The following is a 25,307-nucleotide window of genomic DNA, read 5'->3' on the forward strand; positions in this document are numbered from 1 at the left end:
ATGATCATTAGAATTATTATGCTTAACATTATTATTATATTCTTATTAGAAGATATGTTAAGAGGGGAAAATGAATAAGTTTACTATGTTCAATTGTTTAATATATTATAATTGTAAGATTAGAAAATTAGAATCAATGTAGTTAATGACGTAAATTTTGATGGTTAATGCACAAGAGATATTTGTACTCAGATGACACACTGTTTAAGAGAAGATGGAATGTTTATATATATTTTTTTTAAATAAAAACTTTAAAAAAAAATAAGAATTGAACGGTATCGGCAACCTGTTGCGTTTACCCCCTTTTATTTCTTAACCTGGCTGTGAAAATAACTAAAGGTTTAGGAGATGTGTTCAAGATCAGTATTTCTCTACCTGGTCAACTTTAGGATGTGTGGACTTTAATTCTCCCAGAATTCCCCAGTCAGAACTCCACGCATCTGAAAAGTTTCCCAGGTTTGAAAAACAATGATTTAGATCAGGGGTGTCAAACCATGCCCACCCCCATTTTAGCGAAGGGGGAAAAAAAGTCGCGATACGTCACGCAATGATGCGAATTTGAGACCCCTGATCTCGATGGAGAAAGGTGTAGGAAAAACATTCGGTAGGAATGCATAGGTAGTAATTTGAGTTCTTCTTGAGAATAGCCAACTGGGAACACGGATTTTATTGTGCTGTTGGTTCCCAAAACTGGAGGAGGAGGAGGTGAATTTTATCCACTGAATTTTATTTCAATAGGAATGTTCCACATGGACTATTTTGGTGTCTTTTCTTTTTTTTTTTTTCCAGGTATGCCTTTTTAAAAGTGCTTCCTGGAGAATATGAAGTCTTCGCTTCTCATCCCACCTGGACTCTGAAAGAGGTAATAAGCGTGACTGTTGGCTTCTTCAGCCAATTCCCAAAGGGAAAGTGATTCTTTCCCAGCTCAGTTCTCTCAAGTTGCCTTGAGCAAGATTTAATGAAACGAAAGCAGCCGGGGTCACGAGAATTCCCGCAGCTGAAACTCCTTTGCGTATCGAGCCAGTGTATCCCTGCGACTACTGTGTTTCCCCGAAAATAAACCCAGGTTTTATATTAATTTTTGCTCCAAAAGACGCATTAGGGCTTATTTTCTGGTTAGGTCTTATTTTGGGGGAAATACAGTACTAAATGCACCCATCTGGCTGAGAGTCTTAACTGGGGCTTATTTTGGGTTAGGGCTCATTACGAGCATCCTGAAAAATCATGCTAGGACTTATTTTCTGGCCACGCCCACCGAACCGGTAGTAAAAAAATTTAGAACCCCTCCCCTGGTAATGACGTCTTGGCGGGTGGGCGGAGCCTCCCGCCGCCACCGCTACCGGTTTGGCGGACCGGATAGAACAAGGGGGATTTCACCGCTGCTTGTATCGTTTTGGGTTCTCACCTGTTGCCCTTGATATTTCAGGCCACCACCACTGTTCGGGTCACTAGCTCCAATGCGTACGCTTCCAGTCCACTCATCGTGGCCGGGTATAATGTCTCCGGATCTGTCCGAAGCGATGGCGAGCCAATGAAAGGCGTCATGTTTCTCCTTTTCTCCTCTTCGGTGGCAAAGGAGGTCAGTCAAGATGTTACGAATCAGAACTATTAGTATGAATTAGCTCTGTCATCGATCGGTTCCTTTCTCCGCCTTGTGTTCCTGGTAGTACTTGATGAAGGCAGTTCCACGAAAGAAGACTCGTCGGGCTGAGTCTGTTCAGGAACCCATTAATGATGGGCTCCTGTTGCGGCTGGCAGAACGGATTGTACCATTCTGGGTCTGTAGGGATTAATGTCGTAACTCGAGGCCTACCCGTAAGGTTTAATGTCATGACTTGAGGATTACCTGTAGGAATTAATGTCGTAACTTGAAGCCTATCTGTAGGGATTAATGTCATAACTTGAGGTCTATCTGTAAGGAATAATGTCATAACTTGAGGACCACCTGTAGTGATAAATGTCATAACTCAAGGACCAGCTGTAGTGATAAATGTTGTAACTCGAGGATCAAATGTAGGGATTAATGTTGCAATTCAAGGACCAACTGTAGGGATTAATGTCCTAACTCAAGAACCACCTGTAGGGATTAATGTTCTGATGTTCTGATGTTCTGTCCCTGTCCCACACGCACACACACCAACAGACGTTCAAGAGTTAAAGACCAAACCAGCCGGCAAAATCCTTTTCCTTATGATAACGGAACTTGGCAACAACCTAGTGGCTGCCTGCCAAGAGTTTATTACTTACGAAGAGGAGAGATAACTTCTCCCCACTTCCGATACATCAAAAGAAACAGCTCAATAATTACAATCAAGTCCAGAGATAATCCAGAAAAGTCTATAGCAAAAGTCCGGCAATGCAGAATGGAGTGGAAGCTTTCAGCTTTGTTCGTCACAAGGTTTGACTGGCCACCACGCTCCCTTTTATACCCTGTGGGGTGTGGTCCAGTGACTCAGCTTAATCTCTGGCACGCCTTTTCTTCTGTTGCACGCACTTATCTCTGCGACGCTGGCGTGGGTCCAGCCAAGACTCATTACCCTCATCACTGTCCATCTGTGGCTGCGTGGACGTGCTTGGCCCTGGCCCTATCTCTTGCCCTTCGACGGACACCGAAGGCATTGCCAGAGAGGAGGGTCCTTGAGAGGGAGGCCTTGCCAACTCCTCCCCTTCACTCTCTGAGTCCTCTCCTGCCGATGACACAGGCTCAGGTAACAGAGCCACAACATGTCCTAACTCAAGGACCACCTGTAGGGATTAATGTCCTAACTCGAGGACCATCTGGAGGGATTAATGTCCTAACCCAAGGACCACCTGGAAGGATTAATGTCCTAACTCAAGGACCACCTGGAGGGATTAATGTCCTAATTCAAGGACCACCTGCAGGGAGTATTGTCATAACTTGAGGACTACCTTTGAGATTAATGTCATAATTTGAGGCCTCCCTGTAGAGATTAGTGTCCTACCTGTAGGGATTAATGTCGTAACTCGAAGATCCCCTTTGGGATTAATGCCATAACTCGAGGGGCAACCTATAGGGATTAATACTATCTCTTTGCACAGGACATTATGGGCTGCAATTCTTCCCCAGTTGATGGTTTTCCGGCAAGAGATGATTCTCTCGCCTACCTTTGCAATGTCATTTCCAAAGAGGATGGTACCTTTACCTTCCAGTCTCTGCCGAGTGGCAAATACGCCGTGGTGAGTAAGCTACCAGATTTTCCTCAACAGCTCAGCGGCTTCCGATTGTGCTTCCGGCATGCAGTCCGCTCTAAATCCTGCCTTGTTGCGGGGAAAGCATCGATCGATTCCCTTCCAGAATTAGCGGAGGATTTTAGAAACTTTAATTTGGAGAGGATTTTTTTTCTCTCCCCCAGCAGGACTCCTCTGACCTGCAATATCGATAATGATGCTGAAATCAAATCTGCTGGGGGGGAGTGGGTGGTGTCAGGCATCAGACGCATTATTTCCACCTAGGAAATACATTTCTGCGTTAATGTAGCCGCGTCGAGCTCAGCAAGAAATCTGTTAGCCGTGCTTATAGTTATTAAAACTGATGGAATGTTTTCAGCTGGGGTTTTTTTTCCCTGCCCTCTAGTTTTGGATGCCGCCCAGAATCCGCTGGAGTTGGAAGGCTAATAAATTTTGAATAATAAACTGGCAATTGGTCCCAGTGGTAATATATATAAAAAATCCTGAACTGCTTATATCCGCAGACTCTTGCCTTAATCATTCTGAGGTCTTGGTTAGGATGGTTAGGACTTGAATTATTTAGTTTCCATCAGTCGGTGAATCTGATTATAATATATTAGTGAGAAAGGCTCCCCCCCTCCCTCCTTTGATAGTAAATTTTACTCGGTGTGGAACTAATCAGTTCTCTCCAGACTGATTCACTCAGAAAGCTGGAGTGTTGACAGCACAGTAAACTAATTTTATTCCAGACTAGCTGTTAACCCGGCGTTGTCCGGGTATTTATTTATCCCAATCGGGTGAAATGCTCTTGGATCGGACTGGATTGCCTGATCTGGTAGTGATCTTGGCCGGTGGTTCAGCAATCTGGTAGCGATGGTGAAGCGAACCTCCGCTCACCCACCTGTGTGTCATTACTTCCTGGTTTTAACCAGGAAATAATGTGTTTTTTACCTTCTGCGCATGCTCAGAAGGTTTTGCGCATGTGCTTCCGAACCGGTAAGGTAAGTAGATTTCCCCCCTGATCCCAATCCTGTATTAGACAGGAAGATCAACTTCACCCTGAGCCCTGATTTCGGCGAGAATTAAATTAAATTAATCATCATGGTCATACATTTGTCCTCAAGAATAATCAAAGCCTTGTTGAAAATGTCTGGACCAAACCTAATTTCTAATGTTGGATTTTCCCCATTACCAGAGGGAGCCTCTTTGTGGAGTACTGTGAAGCTGTTACCATGGCAACTCCACTGTGCTGCACAGTAGAAGCCATTTTCAGGCAGTACAGTAGAAGTCATTTTAAGGCACAACAGGCTGTATCTTAACAGAACCGCCCTCCCCCCCGGAGGAGTGTTAGGGGTGTCTTACCCCCACAGTATTTTTTTTCCAGAGAGTAAGTCATCTGTGTACCAAGTTTGGTTGAAATTGCTCGAGGCGTTCCAGAGTTATGCTGGAACATACACACACAGACATATATATATATATAAGAAAAGAAGAAAGATAAACCCCAAAACAAGCAAACCACCCAACCAACCCTAAAACCTAGATTTTCTAGCCCAGGTACTAACTATGCATAAGAAAGGATTCTGGTTTGGCCATATATACAGATGTATATCCAATAGGATGGGGAGGAACTAGATTGGATTTGAACATTAAAAGACATTTTAAGCTCTGGATTGCTGTCTCCTTCCAGATACCCTTTTACAGGGGGGAGAGAATTACGTTCGACGTCGCTCCTTCCAAATTGGATTTTGTCGTGGAGCACGATAGTCTCAAAATTGAGGTAGGTTCTGCCAGAAAGATGTATTAGTGCCCTTTCATAAATTCCATTGCAAAGGCCCTCCTTTGGGAAAATGGATGTTTGGAACTCTTTCGGAAAGGGGAGAGACGATAAAAGTCCAACAGGATGTTGTGGCTCGCAGTGGCCAGTGGAGCTGGCAGCAGATTTGGACAGTGAGGAGGTTGGGGAGGAACATGGGCCAGTCCTGGAGTCTGGGGAAGGCTCTGATGAGGGATCTGTGGCGGAGGCAGAGAGGGGGCCAGGGCCGTCTGACAGTTAACAGCTGCCTTTGGAGTCTGACATCAGTGAGGCAGAGGAACAGCTGGAGCCTGTTCCCAGTGTGCACATGCTCAGAGTTGCCAGACGAAGGAAACAGTTAAAGAACAAGGGTCGACTTGGGAGTAAGGCCACTGGTGGACGATGAATGGCCCCTCCCAGAGGGAATAAAAGAGGAGCGAAAGGGGAGTGGAGTTTGCAGGAGACAATTAGTTCCCTTAATTGGTTTGTGACTCTTCGTGACTCCTTGCCAAGTTTTGAAGATATTGGCCTGACAGCTCTCCAAGCCAGATGAGGTCTGTGACTGTAAATTCTCCCTTGAAAGACTTTGCTGAGCGTGAATGAGAGAAATTCACAGTAACTTAATAAAAAGGGATTTTTTGTCGGGATAAGGGGTCTGCTTTGTGGTTTGGGAACACCTAGGTCAGAACGCAGGGTTCGAATTCTGTTCATCCTTTTCAGCCGATCTTCCACGTCATGGGCTTCTCAGTCACGGGCAGGATTTTGAACAGCCCCGAGGGTGAAGGGGTAGCAGATGCCACCGTGATCCTGAATAGCCAGATTAAAGGTGGGTACCAGTTTCGATATTGACGTGGATCAGGGATCTTCAGCTTTGGCAACTTTTAAGACTTGTGGACTTGAATAGAATAGAGCTGGAAGGGACCTTGGAGGTCTTCTAGTCTAGCCCCCTGCTCAAGCAGGAGAACCTATACTATTTCCGATAAACATGTACCGGCTGGGGAATTCTGGGAGTTGAAGTCCACAAGTCTTCAAGTTGCCAAGGTTGGACACCCCAGAAAGATTTTGTACAGCAGCAACAGTTGTATAAAAGGCAATGCAGTGTTGTTGCAAAGACTTAGGGGGTTTAAAGGCTTTAAGAGGTGCTTACTACCGTGTTTCCCCGAAAATAAAACCGGGTCTTACATTAATTTTTGCTCCAAAAGACACATTAGGGCTTATTTTATGGTTAGGTCTTATTTTTGGGGAAATGCGGTACTGAATGCACCCATCTGGCTGACAATCTTAACTGGGGCTTATTTTGGGGGGGGATAGGGCTTATATTACGAGCATCCTGAAAAATCACGCTAGGATTTATTTTCTGGTTGGGTCTTATTTTTGGGGAAATTGGGTATCATTTGGAATTCTCGACCGGTAGCCAAGAAAGTCAATAAGAATTCTGAAAGTTTTAAGTTTGGCTTAAGTTTAAAGTTTGGCTTAGGACCTGGTTACCTACGGGAGCACCTACTACCACCAATAGCCTCCCACCGGCCGGTACGCTCTCATAGAGAGGGGCTCCTCCGGGTGCCGTCGGCCAAACAATGTCGACTGGCGGCCCCTAGGGGGAGAGCCTTCTCTGTGGGGGCACCTACTATCTGGAATGAGCTCCCCCCGGAGATACGGAGGATCCCGGATCTGCGCACCTTCCGCCGTGCTCTCAAGACCTTTTTATTCCATCAGGCGGGCCTGGCCTAATCTTTTCCCTCTTTTTTAATTATGTAAATTTTAATCAGTTTTTAAATGATTGGGGTGTTTTAATCTGTCTGGGCCAAATTGTATAATTCAATTTTATTCTGTTTTTAAATTTTGTATTTATGTATTTTTACTGTTTTGGCTGTTCACTGCTCTGAGTCCTTCAGGAGTAGGGTGGTATATAAATCAGATAAAGATAAAGTCCCCGTTTCGTTGGAGATGGATAGATTACTTTTATTTTTCTCACGCTTGCCTGCTTGTTCTTTTTTCCTGATTCCAGTTACCACCCGATCGGATGGTTCTTTCCGCCTTGAAAATATCACCACTGGCACGTACACCATCCAAGCTCACAAAGACCACCTCTTCTTCGATACCATCACGGTGAAGATCGCTCCCAACACCCCACAGCTGGCTGATATCATAGTAACGGAGTGAGTGTCCCTTAAGAGTCTCCTTGCTTAAACTGAATTTTTCAGGCCACCGTGTGAATTTTGAATTTGTTTCTCCTTTGTTTTTTAAACAAACAAACAAACAAACAAACATAGATTCAGTGTCTGTGGGCAGATCTCCGTGACCCGCTTCCCCGATTCGATCAAGCAGATCACCAAATACAAAGTGAACATGTGGCCGCAGGATAAAGAGAAGGCTGTGCTGATGACTACCGAAACAGATGCTCGTGGTGGGTTTTGTTTCAAGGCGAGACCAGGGTTATATGTTCTCCAGGTATTTACAGTCTCTTTTGTTTTCTTTGCTTACGATTGCTTTTCTGTTCTTTTTTTTTTTTTCTGTTACAAACGCATTTGCTCTTGTTTCCTTGGGATTTTTATACTAGAAACAGGGAAGGTTTTTTTAGCTTAAGAATTGCTTGTTTCTACTTTGCAAATGGACATTTTTGCTGTCTGTCTTTTGTTTTCTCATTGTTCTGTCCCCGTCCCACACACGCACCCCCACAAATGGCCCGGAGTTAATAAGCCACACGACAAAGTCTTTGAAGATAAAGCTGGCAGCAACCCAGTGGCTAGCTGCCAATTCAGACTTTACTCACACAAAACAAAGATTAGACTGCAAGCATTCCGATAAAGCAGGCAAAGTTTCAGCAATACAAGGATTAGTCCAAATGCAGTCCGACAAGGCAGGCAGAAGTCCAGTAACGCAGAGATCATGGATTATTTCCAGTTTTTGCTCTTCACAAACTGAACCGGCCACCACACCCACATTTATACCCTGTGGGGTGTGGTCCAGTGACTCAGCTAATCTCTGGCATGCCTTCCCCTCTGCTGTGCAAGCTTCTCCCTGCAGGTCCAGCCAGCACTTATCTCCTTTGTTGCTGTCCACCTATGGCTGCAGGGACGTGCTTGGCTCTGAGCCTATCTCTTGGCCTTCGTTGTCCTCCAGAGGCATTGCCAGAGAGGAGGGTCCTGGAGAGGGAGGCCTTGCCAACTCCTCTCCCTCACTCTCAGAGTCTGCATCTGTCGATAGCCCAGGCTCAGGCAACGGAGCCACAACACTCATCTATCTGATGTTGTCGGTTTCTCTGTTGCAATTTTACCACTCTAAATACAATTAACATCAATATATACTTTTTTAAACTAAAAAAACAAAAAAAACCAGGGAAACTGAGGCTTTTAATCTTTTGGACCATGTTCCTTTCTTCGTTTCATCTAGATTTTATTGTTGTTATTCCATTTGTTTTTGCACCATCGACAGTCAAAATGTTTTCTGATTCGGTTTGGGATTGCTCCAGAGGGGAAAGGGGTAGATAGGCAATTATGCATCGTTTGGACTACAGTTCCCACAATCTCTTACTAGGGTCTGGGACTAAAGAGGATTGAGGTTTGGAGGGCTCCGGGGAATTTACTGTGCATCCTTCCTGATTCGTTTACCAGCTTTTTCTGAGTATAGAAATCAATGGGCTGCATGCAATTTCTTAAGCCAGGATTCCTTGCCTATCATACGTGAGGATCTGCTATGTTGCAGTGAGTGGGAGTCTTGCTATTTGCATTTGATTGCAGTAACAGAAGATGGAAAATCATCTGCGGTCCTAAGACAATAGGTAAAAAAAGTAGAATAGATTGCAGTGTTTGTGGCAAACATCACCAAAAAGAGCTATGGAAAGTTCTAGGAAAGGCCTAGAACCGTGATGGTGAACCTATGGCACGGATGCTATCTCTCTTGGCACGTGAGCCATCTCCCGTTACTCTTCTGGGTTCCAGTGCGCTGGCCAGCTGGTTTTCACTTGCACAAGAGTGCCAGATACCGTAAGAACAGCCTCCCAGTGCGCATCTAAGATGATCTTCCAGTTTCTGGTGCGCGTATGCACACCAGCCAGCTGGTCTGCGTGTGTGCATGCTCACCAGAAGACCAGGTGGCAGGTGCGCATGCTTGCGCTGGAAACCAGAAGATCATCTTCCTGGCACACCGGGCGGCTACTCTTACATTTTCCGGTGTGTGCACTCCTGTTTCGGCACTCTGTGCTGAAAAGGTTCATCAACACTGGCCTAGAAGTTTTATTTTTGTAATTGGGTGTTTGGTTTTCCAAAATCTCTCCTGGACTCCTGAGTTGCTTTCTTGCAGGTCATTGTTCCCGACGCAGAAGCGAGAGCAGGACTCGCTTTAAAGCCCAAAGTATTTCCTGTTACGGTGGCTTCCAAGCCAGTGCTGGACGTGATCTTCTCTCAGTTCTTGGCTTCCGTTTCCGGGAAGATCACTTGTTTGGGTAAGCTATTTTTCCCTCCTGGTCCATGAAAAACACAGAGTGTGACCTGTCCTTCAATAGGACTTATAACTTTGTTGCTTGTATCTTTACGATTTATATTGTTTTATTTAGTTTTGTCAGGGTAATGATTTAAGAGCTGATCAGCTGCTACGATGATGTAATGCTAGGAATGAGTCAGCAAGGTTTTTGGGCTGATATCACTTTAAGAGCCTGTAATAAGCAATACGCCTGTTGGGGCGTATCTCTTTCTCCGTGTGTGCTTCCGTGCTGTAATTGCTGATTGCTGTTTGTTTGAGGTCTGACTAAAGTACATGTATGTATATATTCTTTATAGATAAAACCACTATTTAAACACAAACCTCTGTTTACTGTATTTGCTCCTGGGTTGTCTCACATAGTTAACACTGTGTGCACTCTGACAAGTTTCCTAGTACAATTTATGTTGATTCTATCACTGTGTGGTATCTTATGATTTATGATGAATGTATTTTTATGATGACTATGATCATGATTTATCATTTACAGGTTTTATGTACAATGAGAGTTTAAGCACCGAAGAACAATTCCTTGTGTGTCCAATCACAGTTGGCCAATAAAGAATTCTATTCTATTCTATTCTATTCTATTCTATTCTATTCTATTCTATTCTATTCTATTCTATTCTATTCTATTCTATTCTATTCTATTCTATTCTATTCTATTCTATTCTATTCTACTCTACTCTACTCTACTCTACTCTACTCTACCCTACCCTACCCTACCCTACCCTACCCTACCCTACCCTACCCTACTCTAGGTTTCTGTTGTGTTGGGCAGTTCACTATCTTGATGGTCACCTTCTGATGGTCCAAGAAGTTGGAATCCCAAGGTAGCCAGAATTCACCTGGCCATCTGTTTTATGACTCATCTGTTCTGATTCCTAGTTTCTCTTTCCCGCAGATGCTTGCGGGGAATTGATGGTGATACTTCAGTCCATCCTTCGGCCAGGAGAAAAACGAAGCCTTCAACTTACAGCCAAGTCAACCTCCTTGGCCTTTACCTTTGAAAATGTCCTGCCGGGCAAATACAAAAGTAAGAATCTTGCATGTCCTTACATCTTTTTGGCACAGTGATTATATCAGACTCCTTTTCTGTTTATTTCCAGCATTAGGCTCTTCTCCAGTGAGTCCTTCCTTTTCATTAGGTGGCCAAAACATGTGAGTTTCACCTTCAGGATCTGGCCTCCTAAAGAGCAGTCAGGGTTGATCTCCTCTAGGACTGACCGGTTGGATCGCCTTGCAGTCCAAGGGACTCGCAGGAGTCTTCTCCAGCACCAGAGTTCAAAGACTTCAATTCTTTGGCGCTCAGCCTTCCTTATGGTCCAACTTTCACAACCAGACATTGCAACTGGGAAAACCATCGCCTTGACTATACATACTTTTGTGGGCAGGTGTTGTTTTCAGCATTACTCTCTTTCAAATGGCTGATCTTCGAGTGTGCATGATTAGGCAACGTTGGTTATTTAGAAACCAAGTTGATTCGTGAGGCTTCCCTTCCCATGATCCATTTTTTCCCCCTTAATTTCAAGTGAGCATCATCCAAGAAGACTGGTGTTGGAAGAATAAATCCTTGGAGATAGAAGTTGTGGAGGAAGATGTATCGGGCATCGAATTCCGCCAAACCGGTTACATGCTGCGATGTTCTCTTTCCCACGCCATTACTTTGGTAGGTAACCAAATCAAATTCATTAAACGGTTGTAACTGTTCATCAGCCTCGGTGGCGCAGTGGTTAGCGTACAGTACTGCAGGCTTCTTCTGCTGACTGCTGGCTTTCTGCGATTTGGCAGTTCAAATCTCACCAAGTTCAACGTTGGACTCAGCCTTCCACCCTTCCGAGGTGGATAAAATGAGGACCCGGATTGTTGGGGGAAAATAGGCTGACTCTGTAAACCGCTTAGAGAGGGCTGTAAAGCACTGAGAAGTGGTATGTAAGTCGAAGTGCTATTGCTATTAGGAGACCTGGTGGCGCAGTAGTTAGAATATAGTATTGCAGGCTGATTCTGCCCACAGCCAGCAGTTCGAACAGAAAGTTTGGGCTCGATCGTAAGTCGAGGACTACCTGTTCACGAATGTCTTCTGGGCTTAGGCCTTCAAGCTTATTTCTCTCTCCATCTTTTGACTGGGATTCTAATGCTCTTTAGGAATTCTACCAAGATGGAAACGGACCGGAAAATGTTGGTGTTTACAACCTGTCCAAAGGTGTGAACAGGTTCTGCCTCTCCAAACCAGGTAGGAATACTTGAGAGACAAGTTGAAAACGAAAGCAGTTTCTTTGCAGCGCATTTTGGAGCTCAAGATGAACAGGAGAAGATATTTTTGGAGGCAAAAATATGTCAAGGGATTGTCGTAAAAATGAGAGGCATACATTTTGGGCTCCTAAAGCACAGGTTTTGGATTGTGACATTTTGACTGTGCGTTGTGAGGGTCGGCCATTCCTGATTAATTCAGCAGATAACCCTGGTTTAGGCGATACCTGAACCAGATCAGAGAAAAAAAAAACGAGTTGATCCATACGTTGTTGAAGTTGACTTGATGCCTTCTGTTTAAGATGACAGTTGAGCAGAAAGGAGTGGAGGTCAAGAAGAAGAAAAGGCAGAAGACCAGCGGTGAAATGCAGCTGGATCTATCCGGTTCGCGCGAACTGGTAGCGCCGGCAGCGGGAGGCTCCGCCCACCCACCGGGATGTCATTACGTCCCGTTTTTGATCCTCTGTGCATGCGTAGAAGGCTCTGCGCATGCACAGAAGAGGTGCGCGTGCTCCCATTCCCGAACCAGTAGTGAAGGATTTCACTGCTGCAGAAGACCTTCTGTTTTTCTTAACTTTAAAGAAATAGGAACATTTTGCAGGTTTTCGGGCAAAGCTAGATTAGACTAACTATAGTTTGATGCAATATCTGGATGAACAAGTCATATTTAATAATCAGAGAACAGCAGAAGAGCCTGTGGGTTGAAATAGTTTGGAAATAGTGGTGAACCGCTTGGCTTCTTTTCAAAACCTAATGCTTTCAAGTTGCCAATGAACTGGAGGGAGGGAAAGGGGAAATGGAATGACGAGAAGGTCTCTGGAGACCGTGGGAGCATGGAAGCCATCAAGATCACCGCTGTAGGTGCTTGAGAAGGAGATGGACTGTTCCCATAACAAAAGGACGTCTCATTATTGGACAATGTCATCACCCAGGGATGGGGAGAAGGGGAAACTTTCGTTTAACCAGGCAAGGATTTGCACGGGAAAACCAGAGCTGGTTTTTTTTCTTCAGTACCCAAATGGTGTACCCAAGAATGTGTTCCTTTTGGGAATTCAAACCTCCCGAGAGTGTTTGCTTGTTAGTCGGACCATTGACCCTGCCTTTGTGTAGCTGACAAAACTCAAGAACCGTGTGGATTTCAGAAAAGGTTAAGGTAAAAAGATAAACCTTGAAAAAGGCTGGGGGAAAAAAAGGAGGTGTGGACACAAACAAGGGACATTCTACCACATGTGGTGGACTTGTCCTAAGATTAGGAAATTTTGGGACAAGATTAAAAAATGGCTGGATGAAATCACAGGGCAGAAAATAGAAAGAAAGCCGGCATTGTTTCTCCTGGGTATTCTGGAAGGGAAAATGCAGAAAAGTATACAATATATCATATTACACATACTAACGGCAAGTAGAATTGTGATAGCACAAAATTGGAAACTATCAAACACCCCTCCAGATCAAATCATAATAAAAAAAATACACGAATGTGCAGAGATGGACAGATTATCTATGGAAATGAAGGAAAGGGAGGACGCCGAGTACTATTTAATATGGAATAAATGGTATTCCTGGTTGGAGAGTAAACATAAAACTTAAGGGATGTTTTTGTTAGGAGATCGAATTGTAAATAGAAGTCAAGATAATTTAGATAAAGATGTAAGTTTAAGATAGAGGTATTTAGAAGTAGAATTTGTGTAAAGAGGTTAAACAGGCTAGAGATACCGATGCAGAAAAGTAGTTATTAGTATTGAAATTTTGATATGTTTGTTTTTGGTTGTTTATATATTTTGTGTGTATGTGTGTGTTTTTTTCTTTTTTTGTGTATTATGTTTCTTTTTGTACTGTGTATTTTAATCTTTGGAAATTTAATCAATATTATTTAAAAAAAAAAAAAGTTCCCAAGCAGACTTAACATCATGCCAGTTAAGGCAGAATCTCTGAAGAATTTCCTTCCCACGGCCTCTATCTCTGCTGGATTTTTTTTAAAACTAGTCCCAACTCCTTTGCCAGCTTCGCGCGGGCTGGAACGATTTTGAAATATGAGGCAATGTTTTTCTTCATCCTCTCTCCAGGTGTGTATGAAGTTACACCCCGCTCCTGCCACCGATTTGAACACGAATATTACACCTATGACACGTAAGCATGGTTGATGGGGAAATATTTGGGACGGTGTCCCCATCAGGAGTCGTCCGAAGGAAGCGGTTTGAGGGTTGCTTTGATGCATGTGAAGTTGTGGGCCAATTGCTTCTTTGTGGGTTCTAAAAACTGTGATGGCGAACCTTTTCGGGAAGCGAATGCCCAAACTGGAACGTGTATGCATGTGCGTGTACTGGAGCACTGGAAACCTGAAGACCAGCTGGCTGGCGCGCACATGCCTATTTTTTTTGCCGTTTTTCAGGCTGTTTCGAAAAACGGTCTGAAAATGGCCTGGGAAACTGCCCCAAAAACGGCCTGAAAAATGGCCTGGAAAATGGCCCTGAAAACATCCTGAAAAATGGCCCGAAAAATGGCCTGGGTTTTGGCCATTTTCAGGCCGTTTTCTGGCGCTCCGGCACCCGTGAAGACCAGCTGGCCGGCGCGCACATGCCTGTTTTTTTGCCGTTTTTCAGGCTGTTTCGAAAAACAGTCTGAAAATGGCCTGGAAAATGGCCCAAAAAACGGCCTGAAAATGGCCTGGGTTTTGGCTATTTTCAGGCCGTTTTCTGGCGCTCTGGCACCCCTGAAGACCAGCTGGCTGGCGCGCCGGAAGCCAGAAGAGCAGCTGGCGACAGTGCGTGTGCCCACAGAGAGGGCTCTGCGTGCCATCTCTGGCACACCTGCCACAGATTCGCCATCACACAGTTCTAAAACATTTCACCCTCAGAAGATGGGGGAGGCCATCTTGCCTTGTGGGGAAATGGGCCATGCTCACCTTGGCCACAATTTTTGTGAACAACATAGCTCCACCCAGGCTGACATTTTATGGATAAGGATGAGCCTCCCTGGAGTAGCCATTTTATGAGAATTGCCCTAACCTCATCCGTCTCCAAATGTTCCTTTGGGGTAGACAGGGTGACCCAACTTCAGAAATAGTTTCCTTTACTATAAAACGACTTTGATAAGCTTTATCAGTTTCTTTCCATAGTTTTAGACTTGAAACCCAACTGGAGCGAAATAACGTTTTCCTTTCTAAATTTCTGTAACCTGTAGGGGTTGTTGTGACCCACTTAGGCCTACAGAGGTTTCCAAAGGTTTCCTGCTAATAAGGCCATGGCTTCTTGTATCCAAAGTCTGATGTGAGGTAACTCTGAGTATGTTTTTCTTGTAATTCCACTTTTTTGGTTGGGTTATTGATCCAGGTCTGCTCCAAGTATCTTGACCTTGACTGCAATTCGTCACCATGTGCTTGGGACAATTACCACGGACAAACTGATGGATGTGATGGTTACCATTCGGTAAGAGTCGACCCCCGTTCCTTAGCTGTTCCCTTCTCCTGGCAGTTTTGCGCATGCACACACTGGGAACAGGCTCCAGCTGTTCTTCTGCCCCACTGATGTCCGACTCCGAAGGCAGTTGACAACAGTCAGACGGTCCTGGCCCCCTCTCTGCCTCAGACGCAGAGTCCTCATCAGAGCCTTCCCCAGACTCCAGGACTGGCCCATGTTCCTCCCCAACCTCCTCACTGTCTGAGTCTGCTGGCGGGCCACAACAGTTCCGTTTAGTCCTTGATGCGTCAGATGAAACAGTTGAGTTCAAGGATTGAAAAAGCTGCAGTGGCTTTTCACAAGGCAACATCCCCCCCCCCCCCCCCTTTTAGGTCTTCAATTGACAGTGAACCTGATCTGGTGCTTGGGCCATTGAAATCCCAACAAGAGCTACGTCAGGAGCAGCAACGGGCTGAAATAGAGGCTCGCCGGCAGGAGAGAGAGAAGAAAGGACTAGAGGAAGAAGGATCTAAGCCACCAGTGCAGGAAGTGGTGGAGGAGCTCTTGGGGCCATTCCACTATGACTTTTCCTATTGGGCAAGGTACGCGGACCGTGTGTTGATGAAAACCCTTTTGTGTGTGTGTGTGTGTGTTTGTTTACATTCTGCCTTTATGGTTTTTTACAAATAATATATTGAATATATCCAACAGAATGTCTTTCTCCTATTGTCCCCACAACAACAACCTTGTGAGTGAGTTGGGCTGAGAGGGAGAGAGAGAGAGAGAGAGTGACTGGCCCAAGGTCTCCTCAATTGGTTTAGGGGTGGGACTAGAACTCACAGTCTCCTGGTGATTGGCCTAAAGTCACCAAGCTAACTTTCATGGCTAAGGTTGGGACTAGAACTCACTGTATCCTGGTAATTGACCCAAAGTCACCAAGCTAACTTTCATGGCTAAGGTTGGGACTAGAACTCACCGTCTCCTGGTGATTGGCCCAAAGTCACCAAGCTAACTTTCATGGCTAAGGTTGGGACTAGAACTCACAGTCTCCTGGTGATTGGCCCAAAGTCACCCAGCTAACTTTCATGGCTAAGGTTGGGACTAGAACTCACCATCTTCTGGTGATTGACCCAAAGTCACCCAGCTAACTTTCATGGCTAAGGTTGGGACTAGAACTCACAGGCTCCTGGTGATTGGCCCAAAGTCACCCAGCTAACTTTCATGGCTAAGGTTGGGACTAGAACTCACCATCTTCTGGTGATTGGCCCAAAGTCACCCAGCTAACTTTCATGGCTAAAGATGAGACTAGAACTCACCATCTTCTGGTGATTGGCCTAAAGTCGCTCAGCTGGCTTTCATGGCCAAGGTGGGACTAGAATTCATGGTCTCTTATATTCACAGTCTCTGTTGATTGTGAAGGAGCTTCCCTAGAGCAGTTGAAAGGGGGTTCCTTCCAATTGCCTTGTTTATGACAGTTTAGACTAAACCAGGTATGAAGCTCTGGATGCTGTTGCCATTTAAATTTTTTGGACTTTGTAATTTAAAATGTAATAAACACGTTCACTAGCTATGAATTTAGAGCCACTAGGAATTGTACAACAAGTCTTTTGGAAATTTTGGACTAAATAGTCTTAAGGTCCAACCCTCTTATTGTGTGATTTGTAGATCTGGGGAGAAAATCACGGTGACACCATCATCTAAAGAACTTCTTTTCTACCCTCCTTCCATCGAAACGGTGGTCAGCGGTGGTAAGTCTTGACAGTTATTCCGCAGTATTTTCAAGGCACCTCTCAAGTGGGACAGCAGGGAATCAGGAAAAATATAATTCCTTCTGCTAGAAATCTGAAAGAATGATCACTGGTTAAAAGTGGACAGTGTCATTCTCCCAAACTCAAGAAAGACAAAGAGTTACTTCTAAGCAGCTTCCTTTATTGTTCCTACCTGTAGACAGATTCTTGCCAAAGTAAAGCAGATTATTTGCACCATTAAAGATATATTCCAGTTTTGTGGTCCGCCAGCAGCCTGCGGAGCTGGCAGAAGAGTCAGACAGTGAAGAGGCTGGGGAGGAACATGGGCCAGTCCTGAGTCTGGGGAAGGCCCGAACGAGGGCTCTGTGTCGGAGGCAGAGATGGGGCCAGAGCCATCTGGGAGTGATGCGCGGACTCCGGAGCCTCCAGAGTCGGAAAGCAGAGAGGCAGAGGAACTATCATGTTGGATATCATCTCCTGGCCTTACTCCCGAGTTGTCCTTTTTGCTTTAGCTGCTCTTGCCTTCTGGCAGCTCTTCGCTTGCGTGCACTAGGAACAGGCTCCTCCTGTTCCTTGGTCTCTCTGCTATCCGCTTCTGGAGGCTCCGGAGTCCGTGCATCGCTCCCAGATGACCCTGGCTCCATCTCTGCCTCCGACGCACAGCCCTCATCCGGGCCTTCCCCAGACTCCAGGACTGGCCCATGTTCCTCCCCAGCCTCCTCACTGTCTGACTCCGCTGCCAGCTCCACAGGCTGCTGGCGGACCACAACATTTTCAACCCATCTCTGTTGCTTTCTCCTCTCACTAGATAATGCATGTACTGTCGATTAACCACAGGATCTCTCCTATTTGGAAGTGATCCCCTTTCATCTTCTTTAGCCTTTAAGGCAAATCAGAACATCCTGGACTGTGGAGTAAGAGCAATGTGTGGGGGAGTAAATCGTGCATCGTTGATGCAACGTGTGTCCGGCCTGGAAGCCATCTTTTGCATTGGATCTTCAGTCCTGCCACATTTACTACTGTGGGAAACTGGGAGAGGGGATTGTATGGAGGAAGGGTGATATGTAGTCATAATAACGTTCCCTTCTCAGAGAGTCAAGGCCATCTTGCCCTGCACCTGGAGGGCTGGAACTGGGAGGCATCTCCAGTTGGGACGTACTTTGATTGGACCATGTGATGGACTTGTGGGTGTTGGGCAGGGACCTGGATTTTCCTTTGGGTGGGGAAAACCTGGGAGCTTTCAGATTCGGGTTTTCCCAGATGTGCCAATGTGACATCTCTAATAAAATGGAACTTTGAGGAAACTCAAGCCTCGGAGTCTTCTTTCGTTGGGGCTGTCACTTGGAACCCTGACATTAACCCGAATCTCCTTTAAAAAATTCAACCAGCTCCCCCTAACTCCGGGGTGCTGTAAGGGGGCCTGAGCCCCGAACGTCGACCCAAAACCGGGCGGCGTGAAGACTCGGGGAAGATGGAGGGACAACGTGCTTTACACAGATCAAGATTTCTCACCTGTGAAATGATCCGAATTTATCTCTTTGGATGAGCCATAGTATAATTTGAACGGACGTTCCCTTGCAACAAATCCCCCCTCTCCTCCCCAATTAATTTTCAGTGTGTTTCATTAATAGTGAAGCTTGCAGGATTGCTGGCAATTCCTATTAACACTCCTGTTCGCGCCTAAATTTTTGCAACTTCTTCACCACCATCGTACTCCCTGCCTTTGTTTCAGAAAGCTGTCCTGGGAAGCTGATAGAGATATACGGCAAAGCGGGTCTCTTCCTGGAAGGACAGATTCACCCCGAATTGGAAGGGGTTGAGATCGTAATTTCTGAAAAAGGAGCGCCTTCCCCCTTGATCACGGTTTTCACAGATGATAAAGGATCCTACAGGTAAATTCTAGTCCAGGGGGTTCGACTAGAAGACCTCCAAGGTCCTTCCCAACCCAATTATTCTACGTTCGTAGATGGCAGTAGTTGATATTCCTTCCCCTTCAACCATTGCCAAATGTGTCCTTTAGATCAGGGGTACCCAACCCCCAGTCCGTAAACTGGCACTGGGTCCACGACATGCCCAGAAACCGGGCCGTGGAAAATATTGGATTGTGCAGAGATGGATAGATTGACATTGAAAATAAAAGATAAAGGAGATACAGAGTATTATTTAACGTGGAATGGGTTTTATCAATGGTTAGAGATAAGAAGTAGAAATTAGATGAAGAAAGACCATTGTTATGTGTAACTAAAATACGAATGTTCATAACTATGTATGCTAATATAATTAATAGGATCATAAATAAGCTAATATAATTATAAATACGGTTAGAATCATTATGTGTATTATTATTATTACTATCAGTATATCTGTTCTTCTTTTTTCCTTCTGTAAAATGAAATAGCCCGACAATACACTGTATTCAAAATACTTAACCTTATTTTTCAGAGTATAAGACACACTTTTTTCCCCTCTAAAAGAGGGTGAAAATTTGGGTGCATCTTATACACTGAATGTAGCCCCGCCCACCCATTGGCCCCCAACCTTTGGCCTCTGCCTGCCAGCAATTTACCTCCTAGCAGCAAGCAGCAAACGGCAAACAGCCCGTTTCAGCTTCAGCACAGCCTGATTAGCGCAAGTAGCTGATTGCCAGTTGGATCGGCCTCCCGACCACTAGTTGTTTCAGGCTGCAGGGATTGCCATTGCCGATTGCCGCGCAGGCCTCCGCTGTTTGCTGCAAGGAGGCAAATTGTTGGGAAGCAGATTTTTTTTTTCTTGTGCTAATCAGACTGTGATGAAAATGAAAATGAAACTAAAGCAGGAAACTAAAGTTTGCTGTTTGCTGCAAGGAAGCAAATTGCTGGGAAGCAGATTTTTTTTTTCTTGTGCTAATCAGGCTGTGCTGAAAATGAAACTAAAGCAGGCTGTTTGCTGCAAGGAGGCAAATTGCTGGGAGGCAGAGGCAGATTTTTTTTTTCTTGTTTTCCTCCCCAAAAAAGGTAGGTGCGTCTTATAGTCCGGAGCGTCTTATACTCCGAAAAATAAGGTATATATAAATTTTAAAAGCTTGACTTAAAAAAAAAGAAAGAAAAGAAACCGGGCCGTGCAAACAAGCGAAGCCCATCCGTGGGATGCAGGCAGGACATGAAACCCCACCCCCTCCAGTCTGCGGAAAAACCTCTTTCCACGGAACCGGTACCTGGTGCCCAAAAGGTTTTGAGGGGGGAAGGAAACCACTGCTTTTGATGAGTTGGCTTTTACAGGTTATGAAGATGAATCTCATCTGGAAGACTTCGGGGGAAATTGTGTTGCTTGCCTTACGATGGGTTGTTTTGGATAACTGGTTCCTCCCTTGTCAATTGAGATTCTCTGCTTTGTCTTCCTTTTCCCCCCCACCCCCCCACCCCCAAAAAAGTGTGGGACCGCTTCACAGCGATCTGGAATACACCGTGACTGCTCAGAAAGAAGGGTTCATTTTGAGCGCCGTGGAGGAGACCGTTGGAGATTTCAAAGCTTTTGCTCTTGCCGGGGTCACTTTTGAGGTAAACCTTCTCCAGATCTTCTAGAAAAAAAAACCTTGCTTGCTTTACCCCCCCCTTCCTCCCCCCCCCCCGTTTCTTTAGACTATTTGGGTTGTGTCTTCCGAGTAGGGGGTGGATAACGGATATGTTGTCGGAGACTGTAGTAAAGGTAGTCCTTGATTTACGACCACAATTGGAATCGGATCACAATTTTAGTGTCAAGCAGATGTTTGGGGCCGGATAGGTTCCTTTTCAAACTTCTTAAATCGAGGTAGTACAGTTTTCTTTCAGTCTAAATCTGCAGCGATTTACCGTATTGTTCAGAGTATAAGACGCACCTTTTTCCCCCCTAAAAGGGGGTGAAAATTTAGATGCATCTTATACACCGAATGTAGCCCCACCCACCAACTGGCCCCCACCCTTTGGCCTCTGCCTCACAGCAGTTTACCTCTTTGCAAGCAAACAGCAAGAAAAAACAGCTCCTTTCAGCTTCAGCACAGCCTAATTAGCACAAGTTGATTGGATCGGCCTCCTGACTCTCAGCTGATTTGCTCTCAGCTGTTTTGCGCAGGGCTCTTCTGATTGCTGCAAAGAGGTAAATTGCTGGAGCAGATTTTTTTTTTCCTTGTGCTAATCAAGCTGTGCTGAAAAGCGAAAATGAAAGTAAAGCAGGCTGTTTGCTGCAATGAGGCAAAATTGCTCAGAGGCAGATTTCTTTTTCTTCTTTTCTTCACCAAAAATGTAGGTGCGTCTTATACTCCGAAAAATATAGTAGGTAATATCATCAGTGCTAGAAGGGAGTGGGGTTTGAGAGCGAGCGCCACACCCTTACTAGCACTGATGATGTTACTTAGTTGGGTCATGAAACGTCTGCAAGAAAACAATCAAGCTCAGAGAGAACCAAGGACACTACAGTTCAACCCTGACCTACAGATATTCTGATATTCTCCCGTGGTCCAAAGATGCTTTTTCAAGAGGCAACTGGACTTTCTGGTTTGGGACAACCATGACCTGTGATGACTGAGAATCTCCATTTCTTCCTTGGCTTTTCCTTGCCAGAAATGGAGAAGTTAGGTCCTATTTGAGGAACTTCAAACAAGAGCCCACCATACTACGGAGTGGAAGGAGATCTGTTGGGCAGTGCTGGTATTCAGCCCGTCCCTGCCCCCCGCCCCGGCGCTATGCCATACTATTTAGCCCCGTTTTCTAAGCCACATGCATGTGTGCAAGCCATATGCATGAGCAAAGCACATACACCAAATGCCACATGCGCATGCGCACGCTCGCTTACATTTTCGGCGCGCGGCGAACCGGTGGTAAAATTATGCGAAACCCATCTCTGCTGTTAGGTGAGCCCTTGTTCAGCGTCAAGACATGTGGCTACTACGTTCTTCTCTTCACTCTTTATTGTCCTACCCGAAGGGGAGAATGTTAGGAAATGAGTATTACCTACCTTGTTGGGTTGGCAATATATAAACCATCGATGTAGCTTTAAGACTGCTGTATTGAATCATACTATGTCCTGATTGGTTAGCTCTGTAGCCAATGTCCTTAAGAGGGAGCTAGAAACATGGTTTGTTCTCTTTGCTGTTCTTGCTCTCTGATATCTCTGCATGCTACTGTTTGCAAATCCAAAAGAACTGTTTATTGTGAATGACTATGATGACTGGTAAGAAGACTTTGTTATTGGATTATCCCCGGACTGTCGTTTTGGCTATCTCCTGCTTTATATGTGTATGACCTGGACTGTTTATCGGACTGTGCCTTACTATTTCCTGAAAGTAAACACAACCCACTGTATCTGTGTGTTGACTGTGTTTATTCGTAACTACTCTCAGTCACTTTCATGCGCACACCCTTGCTACTCCAGAGTTACTCTGCGTATTCCTTAACACTCTTCCTTCAAAAAGTCAAATTTAATCCTTTCCCCTGGACCACTTGAGGCTGCACTGAGCCAGCTTTGATAGCACGTCGCTTACGTTTTTTGTTTGGACAGATTAAATCTGAAGATGGTAATCCCCTTGCAGGAGTTCTCCTTTCGCTCAGTGGTGGTACCTTCCGCTCCAACCTCCTGACTCAGGACAATGGCATGCTGACGTTCGCCAACTTGGTACGACTTTTATATTTACAGCTTCGGCCAGGTCACCAAAGGGGGGGAAAAATCCACCCAGTTGCTTCTCCTTCTGAAAGTTTGCCCCACAGCGGTCACGACCTCCAGCCAGATAGACTTTTAGGTTAGGAGATGGTGAGAACTAGCAATAACAATAGCCCTTAGACTTATATACCGCTTCACAGTGCTTTACAGCCCTCTCTAAGCGGTTTACAGAGTCAGCCTCTTGTCCCCCAACAATCTGGGTCCTCATTTTAGCAACCTTGGAAGGATGAAAGCCAGAGTCAACCTTGAGCCAGTCAGGATCGAACTGCTGGCAGTCGGCAGAGATAGCCTGCAATACTGCATTCTGACCACTGCACACGGATGGATGGATGGATGGATGGATGGATGGAAGGAAGGAAGGAAAGAAGGAAGGGCAATAGCACTTAGACTTATATACCGCTTTGCAATGCTTTACAGCCCTCTCTAAGCAGTTTACAGAGTCAGCCTCTTGTCCCCCAATAATCTGGGTCCTCATTTTAGCAACCTCGGAAGGATGAAAGGCAGAGTCAACCTTCAGCCGGTCAGGATCGAACTGCTGGCAGTGAGCAGATTTAGCCTGCACTACTGCATTCTAACCACTGCGCCACCACAACTCTCGGTACAATTTGCAATCTGGATGGCCTCCAAGTCGTGTTTGGATGGAGTAGAGCAGTGATGGCTAACCTTTTCCGGACTGAGTGCGAATGTACGAATGTGTGTGTGTGCGCATGCCCGAAACACCCCCCAATGCAATGCGCACACGGTCCCCGCATGTGCACCCCACCCCCTGTGTACACGCCCCGCCCAATATGCACCCCCTCATGCGCGGCAGAGACCCGACGACCAGCTGGCCGGCGGGAGGCACGTGTGCATGCGCGGTAGAGCTGAACTGGGGTGACGGCTCGCGTGCCCACAAAGAGGGCACTGCGTGCTACAGGTTCGCCATCACGGGAGTAGAGCCTTAGTGACTCTTGAGATTACAGTACAGGTAATCCTTGATTTACAACCACAATTGGGATCAGGATTTTCATTGAATCATTAAACCTCTCTGATTCTGGGGTGTTAGGAGGGGAATAACAGTCAACGAATGGTTCTCCTTTCACAGAGTCCCGGGCAGTACTACTTCAAGCCAATGATGAAAGAATTTCGCTTCGAACCCTCGTCCCAGATGATTGAAGTTCAGGAGGGCCAGAATCTTAAAATCGCCATTGTTGGTTACCGTACGGCTTACAGGTCAGTAAACGTGAACTTCTGCCAGCTCAGGGCTGGAAAATTGGGGATGAATTTATTATTTTATTTTATTTATTAGTTTGATTTATATGCCGCCCTTCTCCGGAGACTCAGGGCGGCTTACAATGCTTTTAAGCAATAGCCTTCATGCTTTTGTATATACCTGCTTAGTAGGGCTTTTGCCCCCCCCTCCCCCCCCAGCGGTGTTCTATTTTATACAAAGTCAGCTTATTGCCCCCCCCACAAACCGGGTCCTCATTTTACCTACCTCGAAAGGATGGAAGGCTGAGTCAACCTTGAGCCTGGTGAGAATTGAACTCGCAGAAATTGCAGGCAGCTGGCAGCTAAGTGCTACTTTTAACAGTATTTGGTGGAATGATCTGAACCGGAGAGCAGGAATGTAGCAATAGCAATAGCACTTAATCTTATATACTGCTTCACAGTGCCTTTACAGCCCTCTCTAAGCGGTTCAAATCCCGAGTGCCGCGTAATGGGGTGAGCTCCCGTGACTTGTCCCAGCTTCTGCCAATCTAGCAGTTTGAAAGCACATAAAAAAATGCAAGTAGGAAAATAGGGACCACCTTTGGTGGGAAGGGAACAGCGTTCCGTGCACCTTTGGTGTTGAGTCATGCCGGCCACATGACCACAGAGACAGCGCTGGCTCTTCGGCTTTGAAACGGAGATGAGCACCGCCCCCTAGAGTCGGGAACAACTAGCACATATGTGCAAGGGGAACCTTTACCGTTACCTTTTAGAACTTTACCATCTCCTGGTGATTGGCTCACAGTCACTTGGCTTTTATGCCTAAGGCGGGACTAGAACTCATCGTCTTCTGGTGATTGGCTCATAGTCACCAGGTTTTCATGCCTAAGGTGGAACTAGAACGCACTGTCTCCTGGTGCTGGCCCAAAGTCAGCTGGCTTTCGTGTGTAAGGTGGGATTAGAACTCAACATGTCCTGGTGACTGGCCCAAAGTCACCCAAACTGGTTTTTTCAAGGCTCAGGCTGAACTAGAACTCACCATCTCCTCGTTTCTAGGCCAGCACCTTAACCACCGCACCAAGTTTTAATTCAAGGGTGTCACTTGAGCCTTACCTTCCTCCTCTTCTCTAGCTGCTACGGCACCGTTTCTTCTCTGAACGGGGAACCTGAGCAAGGGATTGCGGTGGAAGCGGTAGGACAGGGGGAGTGTGCCATCTACGGAGAAGACACCATCACGGATGAAGAGGGGAGATTCCGTCTACGGGGTTTGCTGGTGAGTCTCCTTAAAAACAGCAGAATTGGTGCAAGCCCCTGTTGGGTTTGAGTTAAGCCACTAGCAGTTTTTAAAGGGGGGGGGGGGTGTTGTAACTCCAAAGCCTGAATTTACTCATCTTACTGAGCCATAATATGCTGGGTAAACTCGCTTCTTTTAATTAGAAAATGTGGATTTGTGGATTAGCATCAGGTGAATCCAGCTACTTAACGTCTTCTTCAACAAGTTGTGATTCAGTTAAGTCAGTGGCCTTTGCGAAAGGCATTGCTTACATCATAATGACAACGCTTAACCATGGGAGTGTTAAATCCACGTTGTTT

At 45.6% G+C, this 25,307-nt stretch overlaps 1 protein-coding gene across 1 annotated transcript in view; it reads left to right on the forward strand.

Annotated features, from left to right (window-relative positions):
* Positions 1 to 25,307, forward strand: part of LOC139325084 (BOS complex subunit NOMO3-like) — a 42,433-nt gene that overhangs the window by 9,595 nt on the left and 7,531 nt on the right. The window contains exons 6-25 of the mRNA XM_070954810.1: positions 790 to 862; positions 1,427 to 1,579; positions 3,061 to 3,198; positions 4,877 to 4,966; positions 5,702 to 5,807; positions 6,990 to 7,140; positions 7,255 to 7,432; positions 9,284 to 9,425; positions 10,365 to 10,496; positions 10,993 to 11,129; positions 11,606 to 11,693; positions 13,774 to 13,837; positions 15,040 to 15,135; positions 15,498 to 15,707; positions 16,771 to 16,853; positions 18,586 to 18,745; positions 20,263 to 20,389; positions 22,365 to 22,478; positions 23,608 to 23,735; positions 24,846 to 24,987. Of these exons, the coding sequence (XP_070810911.1) occupies positions 790 to 862; positions 1,427 to 1,579; positions 3,061 to 3,198; positions 4,877 to 4,966; positions 5,702 to 5,807; positions 6,990 to 7,140; positions 7,255 to 7,432; positions 9,284 to 9,425; positions 10,365 to 10,496; positions 10,993 to 11,129; positions 11,606 to 11,693; positions 13,774 to 13,837; positions 15,040 to 15,135; positions 15,498 to 15,707; positions 16,771 to 16,853; positions 18,586 to 18,745; positions 20,263 to 20,389; positions 22,365 to 22,478; positions 23,608 to 23,735; positions 24,846 to 24,987 (2,512 nt within the window). The remainder of the gene's footprint in view (positions 1 to 789; positions 863 to 1,426; positions 1,580 to 3,060; positions 3,199 to 4,876; positions 4,967 to 5,701; positions 5,808 to 6,989; positions 7,141 to 7,254; positions 7,433 to 9,283; positions 9,426 to 10,364; positions 10,497 to 10,992; positions 11,130 to 11,605; positions 11,694 to 13,773; positions 13,838 to 15,039; positions 15,136 to 15,497; positions 15,708 to 16,770; positions 16,854 to 18,585; positions 18,746 to 20,262; positions 20,390 to 22,364; positions 22,479 to 23,607; positions 23,736 to 24,845; positions 24,988 to 25,307) is intronic.

The sequence above is a fragment of the Pituophis catenifer genome, unplaced genomic scaffold, assembly GCF_029215685.1.
Source record: "Pituophis catenifer annectens isolate HBS135680 unplaced genomic scaffold, rPitCat1.0.hap2 SCAF_16, whole genome shotgun sequence".
NCBI lineage: Eukaryota > Metazoa > Chordata > Lepidosauria > Squamata > Colubridae > Pituophis > Pituophis catenifer.